We start from the raw sequence: 23,184 nt of genomic DNA on the forward strand, positions 1-23,184 counted from the left end.
CATTAATTTAAAAATTGTAATTTGAAATATAAACTAATGGTGCATACCCTCTGCCTAATGCTGGCCAAGGGCGGTGTTTCTTCCAGAGTTTACCAAGGTACCAATCACTCTGATTTTCTACCAGTCCAATAGCCTAGAACCAGTTAAATTCATAATTTTAAACACAAGTCAAATAACACTCTATTTTTATAAACACATGCATATGTTTTTGTGGGGTAGGGTGATAGATTCACCTGCTTAGGATCTAGTTTAGAGAAGATTTTCCAGAGCTCAGCTATGTCAGTTGCAAATGTTACATCCGTGTCCAGCACAATTGCTTTCTGTAATGTGTCAGGTAGAACTTTCGGTAATGTTAATTTCAAAAGTCCATATACTCCTGAATAATGTTTGTTTGGTATCCATGAAACATCCGGAACAACATTATCTGCCAAATAGAAACTCACTTCGGCTGCATAAAAAGAAAGAAAAAGGCGTTTTTAATAATCAAGCTGAAAACTAACGTGTCTAGGTTAATATCTTCCTTGTTACATTCTATGTATTCACTTTCTTATGAAAGAGATAAAAGCAAAATAGATATGTTAGCATAGTGAAAGAGCCACACTGTACATAATATCACTGTAAGATAAAATGACACAAAAATTCAGGTGACATACTTCTAGTAAATGACGAAAGCTTCAAACTCTCTATATTTGTTGAGAATGCTTTGGCAGTAGATTCCTAGGTCTTTGATAATTTCAGTTTTTTAGGGGGTAGGGGGAATTCTTTTGGGTTTACATTAATACTTCAGAAGCTCATACAGTTACTATTATCTAGACCAGGTGGAGTCACTTAATCTACAAAATCCTTGTGTGCACTCCATACACATTCAACTACCAGGGTAGCAGCATCTGACATGTAGTGTACCCCTGAGACTTTAAGGGAGACCACAGAGTTCTCAGTCCTATGGTGCAAGAGTATGGCTTCACAGCGTAGTTTGCCACAGTACCTTTAAAGTTTCTGGTTACAGCCTTCTGCTGCTCTGAGAACCTGGAAGCCACAAGCTGCTCTAAGCATAATGCTACAGATATTTAGCTTCACTAAAATCCCATAAATAAAGCTAGCCTTCTAGCCTTACTAGAACTGTCCAGGTAGGACCTGGGAGCTCAGCTGACAAAACTTCTTTCATTCTGATGTGCATCACAATCTGCAGCTGGTTGCACCCTGTTTCCTGCAATGTCTCCAGAACAGCTACTTCATTACATTAAACAGGGCTGCAGAGTTCCACTGTTAACTAGACGTATAAGGAGAAGAGGTAAACACCCTAAGGCAGCTAACCCACAACCACAGCTAAACAGATAACAAATAGCAGGGCCAGTGATATTCAACAAACCACAGTGTGTGAAAGACCACTGTAATGCTGTAGGAGAGGTACAAGTTGTCATGTACATTAGGAAGGAAAAGTACACCCATATTCTTATGTTTTACAATAAGAATTTTAAAGCTAGTGTTGCACAAGCAGAAACCCAAGGGTTTTTGATAACATTTGTTACTACACATAGGTCTCCACACACTAATTCTGAACTATTCATGAAACAACTTGATGCTCTAATACATCTTTCACCTTCTAAACTAAATGAGATAATACTATGTAAAGAGTTTAATTTATATTTTCAAGGGCTTACTTTCTCTAGAGCTACACTAGGCTCCCCTCCAATTTCATCTCTGCTAACATAATTTGCAATCAGGGTTATATGAATCATCAGTACTGCTACTGACAACATTTTCATACACAAATACTGGGACTGCATGATGATAATGTAAACTCTATAGTTAATGTTTAGCAGACCATGATGCTCCATTTGTGATGTTTAATATCATGGTGCACAACCTAAACAGTAAGAGATGAGAGCACAAGATAATAAATGAAAAACAAATTGCTGAATTCAAAAATTATCTGTGAAGTAAAGACTGAAAAAAAAAAAATCACCTCATGAATGAGAACTATAAAGTACTAGCAACCCGTTGACACACAACTCTGGCACAGTGCCAGGTTACGCCAAATATCATGATTCCAAGGAGTTCACCATTCACCGTTATATGCCAATGACATAATTTTCACAGCAATGAGGGACTTTCATTCATCATTACATGAGATGTTTATAATTTATATACTTTAACCTTACTCAGAAACCACCCTATTGGTGAAACCAGTATCAAAATACCTGAGATTACCATGAACATACAAACATCACCATGGCAGGTGATATCAATTTATATACACAGTGCATCCCAGCTCCATCAAGACTGCGGCTATGAAAAATACATCAGGGATTATGTTCACAAAATCTCTGTTTTTATTCAAAATAGTCTCCTGACACTTAAAGTAGTAAAGGAGTTTTGCTATTTGGGGAGCAAAATAACTGATGATGGTCGAAGTAGAGAGGATATAAAATGTAGACTGGCAATGGCAAGGAACGGGTTTCTGAAGAAGAGAAATTTGTTAACATCGAGTATAGATTTCAGTGTCAGGAAGTCGTTTCTGAAAGTATTTGTATGGAGTGTAGCCATGTATGGAAGTGAAACATGGACGGTAAATAGTTTGGACAAGAAGAGAATAGAAGCTTTCGAAATGTGGTGCTACAGAAGAATGCTGAAGATTAGATGGGTAGATCACATAACTAATGAGGAGGTATTGAATAGAATTGGGGAGAAGAGGAGTTTGTGGCACAACTTGACAAGAAGAAGGGACCGGTTGGTAGGACATGTTCTGAGGCATCAAGGGATCACAAATTTAGTATTGGAGGGCAGCGTGGAGGGTAAAAATCGTACAGGGAGACCAAGAGATGAATACACTAAGCAGATTCAGAAGGATGTAGGTTGCAGTAAGTACTGGGAGATGAAAAAGCTTGTACAGGATAGAGCAGCATGGAGAGATGCATCAAACCAGTCTCAGGACTGAAGACAACAACAACAACAACAACAACAGTCTACTCCTGAATTAAAACAAAGCTGACTTCATTTTAAAAGTGTTTTGAAACAGTCACTGTAGTCCTTTGGGTTACGATGTGTCCCACTCCATCTACGAGCTGTCATGCAACAGTTAAATGTGCCAATTTTTACCTTTCAAATATTTTTTGCTGTCACCATTCTTAAAGTTATTGCTGCAATGGACCTGCTATGCAGTACCACTAGACCACACCATGTGACTTCTTCACCCTTTACATTGGCGCAGGTGGTGGAAAAAGAGCTCCGTTCTATTTGAGCTGACACAGTTTTGCGACAACTCTTCTGAATTTAATCACAATGTCCCCAATGTACAATCACTTTTACAATCAAGGTGATATAGAGCTCTCATCAATTGATAACTCACAGTAGATCATAACACGTATTAATGTACTGCTTTGGCACTTGAGAGAGCCCAGGAGTGACAAATTTATTTATTTTATTTTATTTATTTATTTATTGTTCCGTGGGACCAAATTAAGGAGAAATCTCCATGGTCATGGAACGAGTCAATACATGAAATTATAACACGATATTAGAAACAGATAAAATGAAATATAGAAAAAAAAACATATTCAGGTGACAAGTCATAAGTTTAAATGAAGACAATCAACAATGTAACACTGGAATTTGCTTAATTTTTTAGCTCTTCCAGGAGCTCCTCGACAGAATAGAAGGAGTGAGCCATGAGGAAACTCTTCAGTTTAGACTTAAAAGAGTTTGGGCTACTGCTAAGATTTTTGAGTTCTTGTGGTAGCTTATTGAAAATGGATGCAGCAGAATACTGCACTCCTTTCTGCACAAGAGTCAAGGAACTGCATTCTACATGCAGATTTGATTTCTGCCTAGTATTAACTGAGTGAAAGCTGCTAACTCTTGGGAATAGGCTAATATTGCTAACAACAAACGACATTAAAGAAAATATATACTGTGAGGGCAATGTCAGAATTCCCAGAATTTTGAATAGGGGTCGACAAGAGGTTCTCGAACTTACACCACATATAGCTCGAACAGCCCGTTTTTGAGCCAAAAATACCCTTTTTGAATCAGAAGAATTACCCCAAAAAATAATACCATACGACATAAGCGTATGAAAATATGCGAAGTAGACTACTTTTCGTGTTGAAGTGTCACTTATTTCAGATACTGTTCTAATGGTAAATAAAGCAGCATTTAGTTTCTGAACAAGATCCTGAACATGGGCTTTCCACAACAGCTTACTATCTATCCGTACGCCTAGGAACTTGAACTGTTCCGTCTCGCTTATAACATGCCCATTCTGTCTGATTAAAATGTCAGTTCTTGTTGAATTGTGAGTTAGAAACTGTAAAAACTGAGTCTTACTGTGATTTAGCATCAAATTATTTTCCACAAGCCACGAACTTATTTCATGAACTAAATTATTTGTTACTGTTTCAATATTACACACAAGATCCTTCACTATCAAGCTGGTGTCATCAGCAAACAGAAATATTTTTGAATCACCTGTAATACTAGAAGGCATATCATTTATATAAATAAGAAACAGCAGTGGCCCCAGCACCGACCCTTGGGGAACGCCCCACTTAACAGTGCCCCATTGGGACTGAACATCACTACCACTCTCAATATTGCGGATAATTACCCTCTGCTTTCTGTTCTTAAAGTAAGAGGCGAACCAATTGTAAGCTACTCCCCTTACTCCATAATGGTCCAACTTCTGCAGTAATATTTTGTGGTCAACACAGTCAAAAGCCTTCGTTAAATCAAAGAAAACACCTAGCGTTCGCAACCTTTTATTTAATCCGTCGAAAACCTCACAGAGAAAAGAGAATATAGCATTTTCAGTTGTTAAACCATTTCTAAAACCAAACTGAACATTTGACAGCAAATTATGTGAATTTAAATGCTCCAGTAACCTTTTATATACAACCTTCTCGATAACTTTAGCAAACACCGATGGCATAGAAATAGGTCTAAAATTGTCAACATTATCAATGTCTCCCTTTTTATAAAGTGGCTTCACTACCGAGTATTTTAATCGATCAGGAAACCGACCACTCCTAAAGGAAAAGTTACAGATATGGCTAAGTTGGTTGGTTTGGGGGGGATCAAAGGGACCAGACTGCTATGGTCATCGGTCCCTATGGCTAAGTACTGGGCTAACATACATAGAACAATACTTCAGTATTCTGCTAGATACCCCGTCATATCCATGAGAGTTCTTGGTCTTTAGTGATTTAATTATTAACTCAATCTCCCTCTTGTCAGTATCATGGAGGAGCATTTCAGGTAACAGTCTCGGAACACTTTTCTCTAAGAGCGCTATATGATTCCCTGTTGGAATTAGGTTTCTATTTAGTTCACCTGCTATATTCAGAAAGTGATTATTAAATACTGTACATATATGCGACTTATCAGTAACACGGACATTCCCACTACGCACTGATTCTATATCCTCGACCTGTCTCTGCAGACCAGCAACTTCCTTTACGACTGACCATATGCTTTTAATTTTATCCTGAGACTTAGCTATTCTATCTGCATACCACATACTTTTTGCCTTCCTAATAACATTTTTAAGCACCTTACAATACTGTTTGTAATGGGCTGCTGCATTTAGATTTTGACTGTTTCTAACGTTTTGATATAATTGCCACTTTGTTCTACAAGATATTCTTATCCCTCTAGTCAGCCACCCAGGCTGCCTGTTTGTGCTAGTACCCTGTTTGAAACGTTGTAACGGAAAGCAACTTTCAAAGAGCATGAGAAAGGTCTTTAGAAAAGCATTATATTTATCGTTTACTGTCTCAGCGCTATAAACATCTTGCCACTCTTGTTCCTTTATAAGGTTTACAAAGGTCTCTACAGCAACCGGATCAGCTTTCCTGAACAGCTGATGACTATATTTAACACGAGTTGCAGCATAAAAATCTTTTAAAGTTAAAATTTGCGCATCATGATCTGAAAGGCCATTCACCTTTTTTCTAACAGAATGCCCTTCTAGTAATGAGGAATGAACAAAAATGTTGTCTATGGTTGTTCTACTGTTCCCTTGCACTCTCGTTGGAAAGAATACGGTTTGCATAAGATTATATGAATTAAAGAGGTCTACCAGCATCCTCTTCCTTGCACAATCACTTATACAATTAATATTGAAGTCACCACATATAACTAACTTTTTGTATTTCCTATAAAGTGAACCAAGAACCTCCTCTAGCTTTAGCAAAAATGCTGTGAAATCGGAGTCTGGGGATCTATAAATAACAACAGTTACAAGTTTAACTCCGTCAAATTTAACCACACCTGCACAACATTCAAACACCTTTTCAGTGCAGTACTTTGAAACATCAATTGACTCAAATGCGATGCCGTTTTTCACATACATGGCTACTCCCCCACACCGCAAAGAGCTCCTCGAAAAGCAGCCAGCCAACCTGTATCCTGGTAAAGGAAGCCTCTGAATTATCTCCTTATTTAAGAAGTGTTCAGATATACCAATAATTTCAGAGTCAACATCTATAAGCAGTTCACTAACTTTATCCCTAATACCTTGTATATTTTGATGAAATATACTAATTCCCTCATTACGCGGATACCTAAGCTTTGTCAAAAGTGATTCCCTTGTTAGAGAGACTTCCCTTAAGCAGGAATACCTATCAGCTGACTTCAATCTAAAAAAGGTGCAGCTCTAACACACACTACTGCAGGAATTTTCCCATGAGTGATCCCACCAACCCCACCTATGCTGTCACCTATAAGCTTTGCCAACCTCCCCTTCCCATACCTGTTGAGGTGCAGGCCGTGTCTAGTGAAACCCGTCCTGCTGATAGACTCCACCGACACCACTGAAATGTGACCCATGCTTTCTGTCATCAGCGCACCCCCAAGTCTCATGTTATTACGCCTGACGGCTGTATTAAGATGAGGCCGATCGTGACGCTGAAACAGTTCCACGAAATGCACATTCGTGTTGCCAGTCTGAGTGGCTATCTTTTCCAGGTCACCATCTATGTTATACTCCCCATCCCTACCAATACTATTACCAGCCCCACCCACAATCACTACCTGATCCTCTTTAGTAAAATCCCTACATAACCCCCCTATGTTAACAGTCACCTGAGCCAACCCTGCATTAGGCTTCACAATGCTGGTGACCTGGTACTCACTTCCCAGCACTTCCTGCAACTGCTGGCCTACACCTCTGCCATGTGAACTACCTAACAGCAGAACCTTCTTCTTCCTCTTCGACTTTGCAACTGTTCTAGGCACAGTAACTACTGAGGTCTGCTGCATACTTCCTACATCTACAGCTACTAGAGATTCCTCTCCACTAGACTCTGACAGTTGGTCATATCTATTGTAAACACCAATAGTAAAACAATGACAGTTCTCATTTATTTTTCATGCATTCTTGCAATTACATTATTGCCAGCATCTATTTCCTGCATGACTTCCAACACACTGCCAAGCTGTGATGCTGTGGGCCTCCACATGATGTGGAGATACGCATTTGCTGTTGTGCCTTATCGGTACACTGAGATAGCTTCTTTTGCATCAATCTGCATATACAGCAAACCAGAGCATGCACAATGATAAGTCCCACACTTAAGAACTACCTAAACCCCGTTTTTGGTTTCCACAAACACCTTTTGTCAGCCTAAGTGGTTAGAAGTTGAACATGTCATTCAGCAGAATCACTATGCTAGACTGCAAGGTTCACTACCAAGACAATCTGTCAAGAGCATGGGTACTATAATCTGTGCAGCTTTCCTTAAAACTTCTAGTTTTTTCCACAATTTTGATTTGTAAGAATTCTAGGAGAATGAGCACCGACCAAAGAGGCAACATTTGAGTGTTGCTCCATTACATGGTTGTATATAATTGTAGAATGTTGTGTCATAACTTTTTCTGAAGTCACAGGTTCAAGTGATTTACAGCTGATGGCTTACTCAACTGAATAATTTTTCGTCTGCTTTTTCACATTGTGATGCATTTATTTTCTGTGTTCTGCAGTCAACAGCGTTGTTTTAAAACAACTTCTGAATTTCAAAATGATCTATCTGGTAGTCAGGGGTTGTCAGAGGGCACCCATGTGCCTTTGTGCATGTTTGTATAGCAAACCCGGGTGCTGAAGATTTCCAAGCTGTATCTGTTCCAAGGTTAATTAACCAGATGCTGTGACAAGTCACTCTCCTGGAAAGGATGAAACACAGTTGTCACCTCAGTTACTATGCCTCAGATCTACACTTGCCCTGTTTATTTTCTGTAACAATAGGTTAAAGGAAGGCAAACAATATGTTTCTAGAATTAGTAGATTTAGATAAAGCCTTTGACAATGTTGACTGGAGTACACACTCTGAAATTCTGAAGGTAGCAGCGAGAAAATACAGAAAACAAAAGGTTTCTTCAACTTGCACAGAAACCAGACTGTAGTTGTAAGAGTTGAGAGGCATGAAAGGAATGCAGTAGATGAAAAGGGAGGGAGACAGGGTCATAGCCTATCCCCAGTGTTATGCAGACTGTACAGTGAGCAAGTTGTGAAGAAAACTATGGTGAAATTTAGAAAGGGAATTAAAGTTCAAAGAGAAAAATAAAAACTTTTGAGTGATGACATTGTAATTCTATCACAAGTGGCAAAGGACTTCAAAGAGCATGTATAGTGCCTTGAAAAGAGGATATAATGAGAACGCCAAAAAAAGTAAAATAAATTTAATGAATAGTACTCAAATTAAATTGGGTGATGCTGAGGAAATTAAATTATCAAATGAGGCACTAAACATAGTTCACTGTTTGAGCAGAAAAATAATTGATTATGCTAAAATATAGAAGATAGAAAATGCAGAGCCTTTGGTCATGTTTGATGATAGACTGGAAAAATGCAAATCCATGTTTATAGTATTTGTTGATTTGGGAAAAGTATTACACAATACTAAGTGAACACACACTCAGAAATTCTGAAGGTTACAGGGATAAAATGCAGAGACATGTGGAAAGGGAATTAGAGTTTAGAGAGAAGAAATAAAAAAAAATAATTTAAGGTTTTCCAATGACATTGCAATTCTCTCACACACAGCACATGACTTGGCAATCAGTTGAACATAATGGACAGTATCTGAAGAAGAGGTTATAAGATGAATGTCAATAAAAGTAAAACAAGGATAATAGAATGTAGTGAAATAAATTATCAAGTGAGACACTGAAACTAGTAGATGGGTTTTGCTGCCTGGGGGGCAAAATAATCCTGGCAATACCAAAATAGAGGAGATATACAATCCAAACTGGCAATAAAAAGGAAAAATTTCAGAAAAAGATAAGTATGTTAGTACCTAATATAAATTTAAAAAATTTAAGTGTCAGGAAGTATTTTTTGAAAGCAGTTCCCTGGAGTGTAGCCTTGTAAGCGAAACATGAATTACAAACAATACAGAAAAGAAGGGAACAGAAATTTTGAAAATTTGGTGGTACAGAAAAATTCTGAAAATTAAACGGAGAAGTACTAAATCAAATCAGGGAGGAAAGAAATTTAGAGCACAAGGGATCTGTCAGTAGGGCACATTCTGAGGCACAAACGGTTAATATAAGGGGCATTCAATAAGTAATACACCACACTTTTTTTCCTTGGCCAATTTCAATTGGAAAAAAAAATGTGGAATTCATTGTGGGACATCATGGAATATTCCCACTTCAGCACCAATTGTTCCAGAAATTCCAACAGGTGGCGGCAATATACACAGCCTTCAAAATAGTGTCTGTTAACGGAAGTGTGTTCCAAGCAGAGAGCTGTCATTGGGTATCTTTTGACAGAAAACCAGAGCATCATACGTATTCAGTGCTTGCAGAATGTCTACAGAGACCTGGCAGAGAACAAAAGCATGGTGTGTTATTGGACAAGGCATCTGCCTTCATCGCAACAAGGCCACGCAAAATGTCCGATCTCTCATGTGCCGTTCGGATGCACAGAGCTGTTTGAACATGCGGACACTCTTATTCGAGATAATCAGTGGATCACAATCAAATATCTCACTACAAAACTGGACATCTCTGTTAGTGATCACACACTCATCCACCAGTTGGGGTACTCAAGGTGTATGTCAATGGGGGTCCTCGCCACCAAACCTTCAGACACATCTGTTTGGCTCAATGAAGGATGCACTCTGAGGGAAGCAGTACATGGATGATGGGTAGCAAGATGTTGGCTCTGACATCAACCAATAGAGTGGCACCATGCGGGCATTAATGCCACAGCATTGAATGGAGATTATTTGAACAATAGGGTTTTGCCGCCAAAAGAGTGGGGAATAATATGGTCCATTGGAATTCTGAATAATACCAAACTGCTTTAAGAAAAAATGTGTGCCATTTGTAATTTGGTAACAGAGGAAATGTGGAAGGTAAATAAAGCATGCAACACTATCATAACCAAAGGACAATACAGAAAACATTCTCAGTAACAAAAAATCTGGTCTTCAAATTGAGTGTCGGCTGAACAGCCTACATTCATCTCGGCAGATGAAATTTGAAACCAATAAATCAGAAACTGTTGCCTTTATGAACATTTTGTGACTTAGCTTTGTACATATAGTTAGTGTTAGTTGTTTCTTCAAACAATTTTAAGTGTGATCTGTTTAATCACTTCAATATAATTTTTGCCTAATTATTACAAACAGTAGAAAAATGACTTCCTTTGCTAATTTTGTGGAGGATTTTGACTTTGTACAATATTACAGGATAATCAGTACATGTAGTGGATCATGAAAACATAACTGCATGGCAGAAAACAGTGTACCCCAGTTTCATGTTCATCACACAGTAATAAACACACTTGGTTTTGAGCTATCAGTTATGGGTTACTACAGGGTTTTGTTTTGAGTTACTAGCTGTTTATAGCAAATTTTCATTCATCCAAAGCAATTATATTTAAGAATTTCTCAGAATATTTCTTACAATGATGTTCATGAACTGAAAAAGCTTTCTTATGGAGAAACCATAAAATTATAATCTATAATTACAAAGAGAGACCCATAATACTGTCACAACATAACCACAATCAAGTATAAATCCAAGAGCAGAGTCATCAATGAAGTACAACACTAGCACTGAAATAACATTTATTACGGACTTCAACATACAGACAGAACAGAACTGCTTTCTGCACAAAGAATGCTGCTGTTCATACGCACTAGAACATTCCAGAAAATGTAAAAATTACCTTCGTAAGAAACTTTGGATACCTTCTAGAAATAATAAATACTAAATAACAAATACTGACTAGCAACTGGATATGAACTGGTCACCCACAGCACATCAGCCAGCAAGTCCGACTACTGCTTGCAGTAGTATTGTTCATGTAAAGCTCACTTCCAACTTTCCAATTGCAATATCCTATTCAAATTTTTCATACAAAATTCATTATCTAATTACCAGTAAAACACAAAAAAATTAACTGTGCTAGCACTAATGAATCAAGACACAGATGATTACTATTTTTAACATAAAACTTATTCCATTTAGATATGACAATACAATCCGTCAGCACACACTACACTCAAATCCTATTTAGCTCCAACTCTTGAGCTCAATAACCACTTTTTTCACACTTTTTCTAAAATACTTATTTATAAATGAAAGACATCTGATCCAAAGTATATGCATGCCAAGCTGACAATTCCCCCCCCCCCTCCTTACATCAAATTTTTCCAATTATTTCTGAAATTATCAAACTTTATTGAGGACATATAATACCTCTATCACCTTTTCAGAAAGAACTATTCACTAATTGCCCTTTATCATTTCAACCAGCAGCTTATTATCTAATGGAGCTTCTGTGTCAAATTGTGATTACTAATTATTTCACAAATTCACAATTTATAATATAAATATTTACAAGTAAAATATAAGTACCTTGTGGGACACTCCATGTATAGAACAGCGTCTGCAAAATCACCTGTGCAACTGAGTCTGCTATTAAGTGAAAGTGTAGTGGATTTTTACTGTAGAACAATATAGACTTTATTAATGTCACAACCGATCGACTGGAATTGTATCCAGCACAAACAATGGCAACATGTATGACTTCACATTTTGGCACATCAGCCTCCTGTGAAGGAAGAATACAATGAAAGTTATTATCAATTATTTCAGCAGTTCACAGATTCATATTACCTTTACTACTATATAAAGACAAGTCACTGTTTAATTTTGTCACCAAAAATCCTGAAAAGTACTTGGCCAATTTATCTCAAATTTTTCCACAATACTCTTTAAAACATTCAGATTGATACTAGCTACATATTTTTTAATAAACATAATATAGATGTAGCTTATATGGAGAAAACATTGTTATCAAATATATCTCATAAAGTTCTTGACTGATTTATTTCAAATTTTTACACAATACAAAACAAATTTCGAACAGGCATAGGTTATACATCAATTTAATATACACATATAAACTAGATTTGCCAGAACATTATGTTCAGGCAGATCAGTACAGCAATACCAGCATCACATGGTTAGGAAAGATTGCTAGTTAGACACACATGCAGTGCATGAAGTATCCGTGAGCCTGCTGTACGTGTGCAGAATGGGGAAGGAGCATGCTCTATCTGAGTTTGAAAAAGAGCAGATTGTGATGACACAGAGGCTCAGCACGAGCATTTCAGAAACTGCACAATTTGTTGGGTGTTCGTGAAACCTTGGCCAGGTGTAGTGGGGTTGAGCGGCCAACCCTCATTACAGATGTTGGATATTGATGCTGAGCAAACTGGTAAAACAGGACAGGTGACAAACTGTGGTGTAATTAACATCAGTCTTTAATGCTGGGCAGAGTAAAAGTATATCTGAACACACATTGTGCCGAACACTCTTAACGATGGGGTTCTGCATCCAACAACACATTACATAGTCTCATGAATCCTGACGCTTTCAACTTCATCATCTTCCTGATGGGAGATCACGAATCTGTAATTTTTCAGACCCTTGACACCTGAACTGTAGAACAGAGACCAGGTGGCAGTGGCTCCATTGTGCTCTGGAGAACATTCACATGAGCATCCATGTCTTCTGTGGACCTCTAGCAAAGCTCCATGACGGCCAAGGAATATCGTACACTAGTTGCAGACCACGTACATTCCTTCATGACTATCACGTTTCCCAAGGGCAGTGGCCTTTTTCAACAAGATAATGCTCCATGTCACAGGGCCAGGAGAGGGATGGAGTGTTTGAGGAACACACTAGCAAGTTCCAGTTGATGCACTGGCCTGCCAACTCACCATGTCTGAACCTGATCGAACACATCTGGGATGTGTCTGCACATGGCATCAGTGCTCATCACCCCACTCCTCAGAATTGATGGGAATTAAATGACTTGTGTGTGCAAATGTGGTGCCAACTCCCTCCAGCCCAATCTACCAAGGCCTCACTGCTTCCACACCATGAAGCATTGCTGCTGTTATCTGTGCCAAAGGTGGACATACTGGTTATTAAATCTATTAAATGTTCTGGCTGATCAGGTTTGTGTAATGATTAAATGGAAAACACGGTTAGCAAAATTCTCAAAAAGTTCTTTACTGATTTACTTCAAATTTTTACATGATACTCTCATGAATACTCAGATGGACATAGGCTATATACTTTTTAAATATATTCAATATATAAACATATATGCAGTGTTTAAAGAAGAAGCATTGTTACCAAAAATCTAGATAAGTACTTGTTGATTAACTTCAAATTTTTACAAAATACTATAATGAACATTGAGACTGACATAGGCTATTTATTTTTTGAATATTTATAATATATAAATGTTATGTAACATTTTTGTTGTTGTTGTGGTCTTCAGTCCAGAGACTGGTTTGATGCAGCTCTCCATGCTACTCTACCCTGTGCAAGCTTCTTCATCTCTGAATAACAACTGCAACCTACATCATTCTGAATCTGCTGAGTGTATTGTTCTCCTTGTCTCCCTCTATGATTTTTACCCTCCATGCGTCCCTCCAGTACTGAATTGGTGATCCCTTGATGCCTCAGAATGAGTCCTACCAACTGATCCCTTCTTCTAGTCGTGTTGTGCCTTCTAGTCGTGTTGTGCCACAAATTCCTCTTCTCCCCAATTCTATTCAGTACCTCCTCATTAGTTACATGATCTTCTTCAGCATTCTTCTGTAGCACCACATTGCGAAAGCTTCTATTCTCTTCTTGTTTAAACTATTTATCGCCCATGTTTCACTTCCATGCATGGCTACACTCCATATAAATACTTTCAGAAAAGACTTCCTGACATTTAAATCTATACTTGATGTTAACAAATTTCTCTTCTTCAGAAATGCTTAGCTTGCCATTGCCACTCTACATTTATCCTCTCCCCTTGAACCATCATCAGTGATTTTGCTCCCCAAATAGCAAAACTCATCTACTACTTTAAGTGTCTCATTTCCTAATCTATTTCCCTCAACATCGCCTGATTTAATTCGACTACATTTCATTATCTTTGTTTTCCTTTTGTTGATGTTCATCTTATATCCTCCTTTCAAGACACTGTACATTCCGTTCAGCTGCTCTTCCAGGTCCTTTGCTGTTTCTGACAGAATAACAATGTCATCGGCAAACCTCAAAGTTTTTATTTCTTCTCCACAGATTTTAATTCCTACTCAAAATTTTTCTCTTGTTTCCTTTACTACTTGCTCAATATTCATATTGAACAACATCGGAGATAGGCTACACTCGTATCTCACTCCCATCTCAATCACTGCTTCCCTTTCATGCCTCTCGACTCTTATAACTGCCATCTGGTTTCTGTACAAATTGTAAATAGCCTCTTGCTCCCTGTATTTTACCACTGCCACCTTCAGAATTTCAAAGAGAGTATTTGAGTCAACTTTATCAAAAGCTTTCTCTACGTCTACAAATGCTAGAAATGTAGATTTGCCTTTCCTTAAGCTATCTTCTACAACAAGTCATAGGGTCAGTATTGCCTCGCTTGTTACAACGCTTCTACGGAATCCAAACTGATCTTCCCCGAGGTCCGCTTCTACCAGTTTTTCCATTCGTCTGTAAAGAATTCGCGTTAGTATTTTGCAGCTGTGACTTATTAAACTGATAGTTCGGTAATTTTCACATCTGTCAACACCTGCTTTCTTTGGTATTGGAATTATTATATTCTTCTTGAAGTCTGAGCGTATTTCACCTGTCTCATACAACTTGCTCACCAGGTGGAACTGTTTTGTCATGGCTGGTTCTCCCAAGGATGACAGTAGTTTGAATGGAATGTTGTCTACTCCCAGAGCCTTGTTTCAACTTAAGTATTTCAGTGCTCTATCATGTTCTTCACACAGTATTGTATTTCCCACTTACCTTCATCTACATCCTCTTCCATTTCCTTAATACTGCCCTCAAGTGCATTGTCCTTGTATAGACCTTCTACATACTCCTTTCACCTTTCTGCTTTCCCTTCTTTGCTTAGGACTGGTTTCCATCTGAGCTCTTGATATGCATGCAGGTGGTTCTCTTTTCTCCAAAAGTCTCTTTAATTTTCTTGTAGGCAGTATCTTTCTTACCCTTAGTGACATATGCTTCTACATCCTTACATTTGCCCTCTAGCTATCCCTGCACAGCTATTTTGCACTTCCTGTTGATCTCATTTTTGAAACGTTTGTATTCCTTTTCGCCTGCTTCATTTACTGCATTTTTATATTTCCTCCTTTCATCAATTCAAGGCAACATCTCTTCTGTTACCCAAGGATTTCTATTAGCCTTCATCTTTTTACCTACCTAATCCTCTGCTGCCTTCACTATTTTATCTCCAAAGCTACACATTCCTCTTCCACTGTATTTCTTTCCCCTGTTCTGGTCAATCATTTTCTAATGCTCTCTCTGGAACTCTCTACAACCTCTGGTTCTTTCAGTTTATCCAAGTCTCATCTCCTTAAATTCCTACCTTTTTGCAGTTTCCTCAGTTTTAATCTACAGTTCATAACCAATAAATGGTGGTCAGAGTCCACATCTGCTCCTAATACATGAAGGGATACATTACAAAAAATCATGAAAGTGAGTGATTTACTTCAACTTTTTACATAATACTACTATAATCAGATGTTTTTGAGTAGGGTCCGCCTATCGCAAAACACTATTTTGTTTTTGTCCCAGACATGTTTCACTGCAGTTGCATCATCATCATCGTGGTTTTTTTTATTATTTTTTTTTAATTTTTTTTTATTAATTATGGCTTCTTACCACATGGTGCGGTTTTCCTGCTGTAATAATTTCTACAGTGTCTGTTTTCTTTACAGTTTGTCACCTGCGAGGTTTCTTTTTTCATCATCTTCTTCATTGCCAAGTTCAGTGTTTTGAGTTGTCACTGTCACTGTCACTGTCACTCTCTATCAGCTGTGATAACAAGATTATATGAACGCCTTCCTTTAACCTATTGTTAGAAAAAATAAACAGGACAAATGTAGATATGAGGTTTAGTAACTGAGGTGACAACTGTGTTTCATCCTTTCCAGGAAAGTGACTTGTCACACCATCTGGTTAATCAACTTTGGAAATCTTCAACACACAGTTTTCCTATACAAACATCCACAAAGGCACATGGGTGCCCTCTGACAACCCCTGACTACCAGATAGATCATTTTGAAATTCAGAAGTTGTTTTAAAACAACGCTGTTGACTGCAGAACACAGAAAATAAATGCATCACAATGTGAAAAAGCAGACGAAAAATTATTCAGTTGAGTAGGCCATCAGTTGTAAATCCTTGAACCTGTTGCTTCAGAAAAAGTTATGACACAACATTCTACAGTTATATACAGCCATGTAATGGCGCAACACTCATACGTTGCCTCTTTGGTTGGTGCTCATTCTCCTGGAATCCTTACAAATCAAACTAGACGTTTTAAGTAAAGCTCCACAGATTCTGGTACCCATGCTCTTGACAGATTGCCTTGGCAGTGAACTTTGCAGTGTAGGATGGTGATACTGCAGAATGACATGTTCAACTTCTAACCACTTAGGCTGACAAAAGGTGTTTGTGGAAACCAAAAACGGGGTTTACGTAGTTCTTAAGTGTGGGACTTATCATTGTCCATGCTCTGGTTTGCTGTATATACAGATTGATGCAAAAGAAGCCATCTCAGTGTACCGATAAGGCACAACAGCAAATGCGTATCTCCACATCATGTGGAGGCCCACAGCATCACAGCTTGGCAGTGTGTTGGAAGTCATGCAGGAAATAGATGCTGGCAATAATGTAATTGCAAGAATGCATGAAAAATAAATGAGAACTGTCATTTGTCACTCCTGGGCTCTCTCAAGTGCCAAAGCAGTACATTAATACGTGTTATGATCTACTGTGAGTTATCAATTGATGAGAGCTCTATATCACCTTGATTGTAAAGGTGATTGTACATAGGGGACATTGTGATTACAATACAGAAGAGTTGTCGCAAAACTGTGTCAGCTCAAATAGAACGGAGCTCTTTTTCCACCACCTGCGCCAATGTAAAAGGTGAAGAAGTCACATGGTGTGGTCTAGTGGTACTGCATAGCAGGTCCATTGCAGCAATAACTTTAAGAATGGTGACAGCAAAAAATATTTGAAAGGTAAAAACTGGCACATTTAACTACTGCATGACAGCTCGTAGATGGAGTGGGACACATCGTAACCCAAAACCATCCCCCCCCCCCCCTCCCCACAACACTACAACCTCTACACATTTTTCGCATTTTTGGCAGTTGTATCCTACTTAGTGGGTCTTCTTGCAGCCAGAAAACACTACTCACAAGTTATTCACTTTCTCTACGCTTGTTGCCACTGTCAAAGCAATCATGTCCTTCCTGAGACATAGTTTCACTACACCGTTTCTTACAGTATCTGCTTGATTTACCACTTTACCCATCAAGTGCCATAGTGATAATTATTCCAGAATATTGATTCTTTTACTGCCTCATCATCTAATCTCAAGTTAATCTTAAATATGTTTACCTGTCAGCTGTACTGATTGATAAACATAATTTATGTAATTAACTATGGCAATGTATATCTAAAAACAAAGATGATGTAACTTATCAAACGAAAGTGTTGGTATGTTGATAGAGACACTAACAAACACAAACACACACATAATTCAAGCTTTCGCAACCCACGGTTGCTTCATCAGGAAAGAGGGAAGGAGAGGTAAAGACAAAAGGATATGGGATTTAAGGGAGAGGGTAAGGAGTCATTCCAATCCCGGGAGAAGAAAGATTTACCTTAGGAGGGAAAAAGGACAGGTACACACACACACACACACACACACACACACACACACACACACACAGATATGTGCGGATGGATATGTGTGTGTGTGCGGGCGTGCGAGTGTATACCTGTCCTTATCCATCCACACATAATATGTGCAGATGGATGTGTGTGTGTGTGTATGTGTGTGTGTGTGTGTGTGTGTGTGTGTGTGCGCGCGCGCGCGCGCGCGCGCGCGCGAGTGTATACTTGTCCTTTTTTCCTCCTAAGGTAAGTCTTTCCGCTCCCGTGATAGGAATGACTCGTTACCCTCTCCCTTAAAACCCATATCCTTTCGTCTTTCCTTCCCCTTCCTTCTTTCCTGATGAAGCAACCGTGGGTTACGAAAGCTTGAATTTTGTGTGTGTGTGTGTGTGTGTGTGTGTGTGTGTGTGTGTGTGTTAGGGTCTCTATCAAGATACCAACGCTTTCGTTTGGTAAATTACATCATCTTTGCTTTTAGATATATTTTTCCCACATGGAATGTTTCCCTCTATTATAACTATGGCAATGCGTAGACATGACAAGTTACACACACTTTTTCAGCACACTGCAACACAAAAGTCATGGCAGAGGCTGCTATCATGAGTATTTTTTTGTTCTGGTGCAGTTTATTGTACAAGTTAGCTCTTCAGTGGGAGCATATATAGCATTTTCTTTTGAAAAGCCTTTCCGAAAGCCAAACTGATATTTTGTTAGTACTTCATTTTTAAAAATATGTGAAGCTGCTCTTGAATACATTATGTTTTCAAGAATTTTGGATAAGGTTGTCAGAAGTGAGATTGGGCAGCAGTTGTTAGCATCAGACCCATTCCCCTTTTCATGCAATGGTTGAACAACAGCAGATTTCAGTCTTATCGGGAAAATGCGCTGCTTCAGTTAGCACTCTACGTATGTGTCTGGGAATCCTACTTATTTGTTGGGAACAAGCTTTTAGTACTCTGTCGGAAATGCTATTAATTCCATGTGAGCTTCTGCTTTTGAATTAATTTATTATTTTCATAATTTCAGTACAAGACGTGGGTTGAATTTCAATTTTATCAAATTTCATAGCTGCTGCCTCTTCCATATACAGCCTTGCATTTTCTAATGAACAGCTCGATCCTATTTTATCTAGAAAACTTAAAAAATTATTATTAAAAATATTTTCTACTTCATACTTTTTTTAACAAATTTTTCATTGACTTTGATAGAAACAGTTTTCCTGTGCTCTCGGTTACCCTAAGATAAATTTCCCTGTTCTGGTTAGTAGATATTTTTATCCCTTTAGTAAGCCATGGCTTTTTAGATGCTTTCTTATAATTATATTTCACTGTTTTCTTAGTGAAACTGTTTTCAAATATACTCACAGAGGTATTATGAAAAAGGTTAAATTTTAAATTAGCATCAGGTTCCCCGTACACCTCGTTCCAGTCTAACTGTTGCAAGCTGTCCCTAATATTTGGAACTGTTGAATCATTAACCGAACACACTATTTTGGAGGACTGTTTTGCATCACTGTATGGAGCTATGTCATATACTGTGACTAGTTGTGCATCATGATCAGAAACATCATTGTTAACAGTAAAAGTTCTTATTTTATTAAATTTATCTTCATCTGTAAAGACATTACCTATCAGTGTGTGGCTTTCCTGTACTACCTGAATAGCAAAACCAACACCTGAGGTCACATTGAAAGAACCAATAAAACTTCATTCTATCAAACTCTTTCAGAAAATCTACACTGAAATTCCCACAAACAATAATTTGCTTCCCTCTGTCTGACAAATGGCACAACAAAGAACCCAAGTTTTTCAGAAATAGCTGAAAATTTCCCAATGGCAACCTGTATCAGCTCTAATTATAAAATTACCATTATTTAGTTTAAGCTCAGAGGCACATTGTTCTACATAAAAAATTTTTTGTTCATAAATGTTTCACACTATGATAAATTTTAATATGTATGGCAACTCCTACTCTCTCCATTGTGTTTCTATTTACATGTACTGAAAGCTTATATCCACCTACATATACCTTTTCCACATCTGTGATGATATGATGTTCAGAGAGGCATAGAACATCTATTCCATCCTCAGTTTTTACACCTTCTAAACAAACAAGAAGCTCATGTATACTTACTTTTTTTACTTTACATGTGGCAAGGGCCTTATCGAGCATATGCCTGCTCTATGAGCCTCTTCCATTTCTGCCTGTCCAATGTGCTGTTTGTCCAGTTGCTGTTGCTGTTCATCCTAGTTGTATCCTCACAAATGTTATCCCGCAATCTGATTCTGGGTCTCCCTCTTCCTCTCGTTCCTCTGCTGAATGCCATTCTAGGTAGTCTTTTCTCTGTCATTCTTGCTATATGGCCTGCCCAATTCAACCTTCTCCTCTTGAGCACTTCAACAATGTTACAGTGTTTGTACAGCCCTCTTAATTCTGAATTTCTTCTTATTCTCTATTCCATGTTATTTTCGTCGTATGCAGGTCCAAAAATTTTCCTTTGTACTTTTCTTTGGAATATTAACAGTTTTTCTTCATCTTTCTTTCTAAATATTAATGTTTCACATCCATATAACATCACAGGTATAATGGTCAATTGATATAAGCGGATTTTGAAGTTACTGCTAAGTGAGCTTTTTCTTAGAATTTCGATGAGACTAAAAAGTGTCTTGTTTGCTGTTGATGAACGGGAATCTATTTCTATATCTGTTCTGTTGTTATTACTAAAAAGACTTCCTAGGTACTTGAAGTGGTCAACAGTCTTGAAATTGAATCCATCTAAGTCAGAGGTGCATCTTTTCTGGTTATCTTACTTATGGGCAAGTAGTCTGTCTTTTCTTCATTACCATGTAATCCTGTTTTCTCAGCAATTTTGTAGTAATTTTGCATCATTCTGATTAATAAATTTTGGAACTACTTATTAGTGTTACATCATCTGCATAGGCAAGTCTTGTAATGTTCACATATTGTAGCTGGATCCCTTGTGGACTGGTTTTAGAAAATTCTCTATCGATCTTCACTAGGACAAGGTTAAATAAAATAGGTGAAATGGCATCCCCTTGTCTCAGTCCAGTGTCCACCTTAAAATCGTCAGTTTCTCCTACCAGTGTCTTTATGCGATATAAAGTTTCATCTATACACATTTTAATTAATCTGATTAATTTTGATGGTATTTTAAATTAATTCATTATATTTAGGAGTGTCTGTCGGTGTATGCTATCATAGGCCTTTTTAAAATCTACGAATAATATGTGGACATCTACACTGAATTCCCACGCCTTCTCAGTTACTTGTCTTAGGGTGAACAAGTGATCTAATGTGGATCTGTTTCTGCGGAAACCGCATTGGTAGTCCCCAATCAGTTCTTCTGTTATTGGTATCAGCCTGTTTAATAGGCAGCTCGATAAGATTTTGTAGGTGACATCCAGTATGGCAATTCCTCTGTAGTTATCACAAACAAGTGGATCATTCTTCTTAAATATGGGGCACACAATTGCAGTTTTCCAATCTGCAAGAATGGTTTCTGTCTCCCAAATTGTTTCTATTAACGCCTGTATTTCTAATTCCAGTTGTGGGCCTCCATTCTTTAATAACTCAGCGTGTATTTTGTCCTCACCAAAAGCCTTATTATTCTTTAATTTCTTTATTGCTTGCTGTATTTCATTCACTGATGGTGTAGTAACTGTATCAGCTGTATGAATTGTATCAGGTTCTTTCAATTTAAAGTAAGAGTGTGGGGCATTGCAGTTGAAAAGTTGTGAAAAGTATGTCTTCCACCTTTTTGTAAGTCACTTTTGTTGGTCAATATTTTCCCATACTGATCCTTTATAAGCTGTTCCCTTTCATTGAATTTACCAAAGGATTTTTTTTATATTTTGATGCATCTGCCTTTTCCTGTGATGTTGGAAATCATCCTCTGCTTCTCTGGTCATATTGTTATAGTATTCCCTTTTCTCTTGTCTTAGGGTTCTTTGCGTTTCTTAGCAGAGTTTATAGTATCTTTCCTTCAATGTCATATTGTCCCTTTCTTTAATCCATGCATTCCTCGCATTTCTTCTTTCCAGCACTTTTTCATGACACTTTGTGTTAAACCAAATTTTATTAGATCGTTTTCTTTCACCTATGATTTTGGAAGCTGCTTCTTGAATACAGCCCTTCAGGTGTCTCCATCTGCTTTCGACATCCTGTGGTTCTGCATTGGTCAGTCTCGGTTTTGTTAGATTGCTTTTAATATATTTTGTAAAATTTTCTTTTATATCTACTTTCGCCAGGTTTCCTATGTTGTATCTTGTAATTTCTTCTCTATTTCTATATTTCATCTATACTACCACTCATTAATTTCAATACACCCAATAAATGACATCTAGTTCTCTGTAGATAAGGTTTAATATCATGGGTACGGTTGAAGAAGCAAAGGAATAGTACAACAGTTGTACACATGTCATGATTTTTGTTTTTGATCACCAAGATACAATAGTATCCAAGAAACAATGTTGTGTACATAAATGTTATGTACCTATCTGATATGTTAGTTTACCTATTTGCCGACAGATGCCGCACTTGGTGCACCTGTGTTGTTCCCTGTAGCGATGTGATGTCCGCAGCAAACAGCAAGCATTGCTACAATACATAACATGTTGTTCCTGCACGAAATGTGCACATCGCTAGTACGGCTCCACGAGTGGAGATATCTATAGATAACATGCTGCAATTGTAGCACTTTGCCAAGCAGGTTTATCTATTCGCAAAATTGCGATACAGTGTAGTGTGTCTATAGGGGGAGTGCAATACACCTTTCATCGCCAGAAGACAACAGGTAGCAATAAGGACATACCACGACCAGGCTGACCTCGTAAAACAACTAAAAGTGATGATAGATATATCAGAATTACCAGTAAGAGAAATATATAAAACAGCGCCCCAAATTCGTGCAAAATTGGTAGAAATGCACACGACAACAATATC

The 23,184-nt window shown here is 37.9% G+C and overlaps 1 protein-coding gene across 2 annotated transcripts in view; it reads right to left on the bottom strand.

Moving 5' to 3' along the window:
- The window catches only part of LOC126198560 (xylosyl- and glucuronyltransferase LARGE1-like), a 170,613-nt gene that overhangs the window by 128,696 nt on the left and 18,733 nt on the right, over nucleotides 1-23,184 (bottom strand). For both annotated transcript variants that reach the window (XM_049934987.1, XM_049934986.1), the window contains 3 exons: nucleotides 11,866-12,061; nucleotides 234-448; nucleotides 48-133 (listed from right to left, as the gene is read on the bottom strand). In XM_049934987.1, the coding sequence (XP_049790944.1) occupies nucleotides 48-133; nucleotides 234-448; nucleotides 11,866-12,061 (497 nt within the window). The remainder of the gene's footprint in view (nucleotides 1-47; nucleotides 134-233; nucleotides 449-11,865; nucleotides 12,062-23,184) is intronic.

This window comes from Schistocerca nitens, chromosome 8 (assembly GCF_023898315.1).
Source record: "Schistocerca nitens isolate TAMUIC-IGC-003100 chromosome 8, iqSchNite1.1, whole genome shotgun sequence".
NCBI lineage: Eukaryota > Metazoa > Arthropoda > Insecta > Orthoptera > Acrididae > Schistocerca > Schistocerca nitens.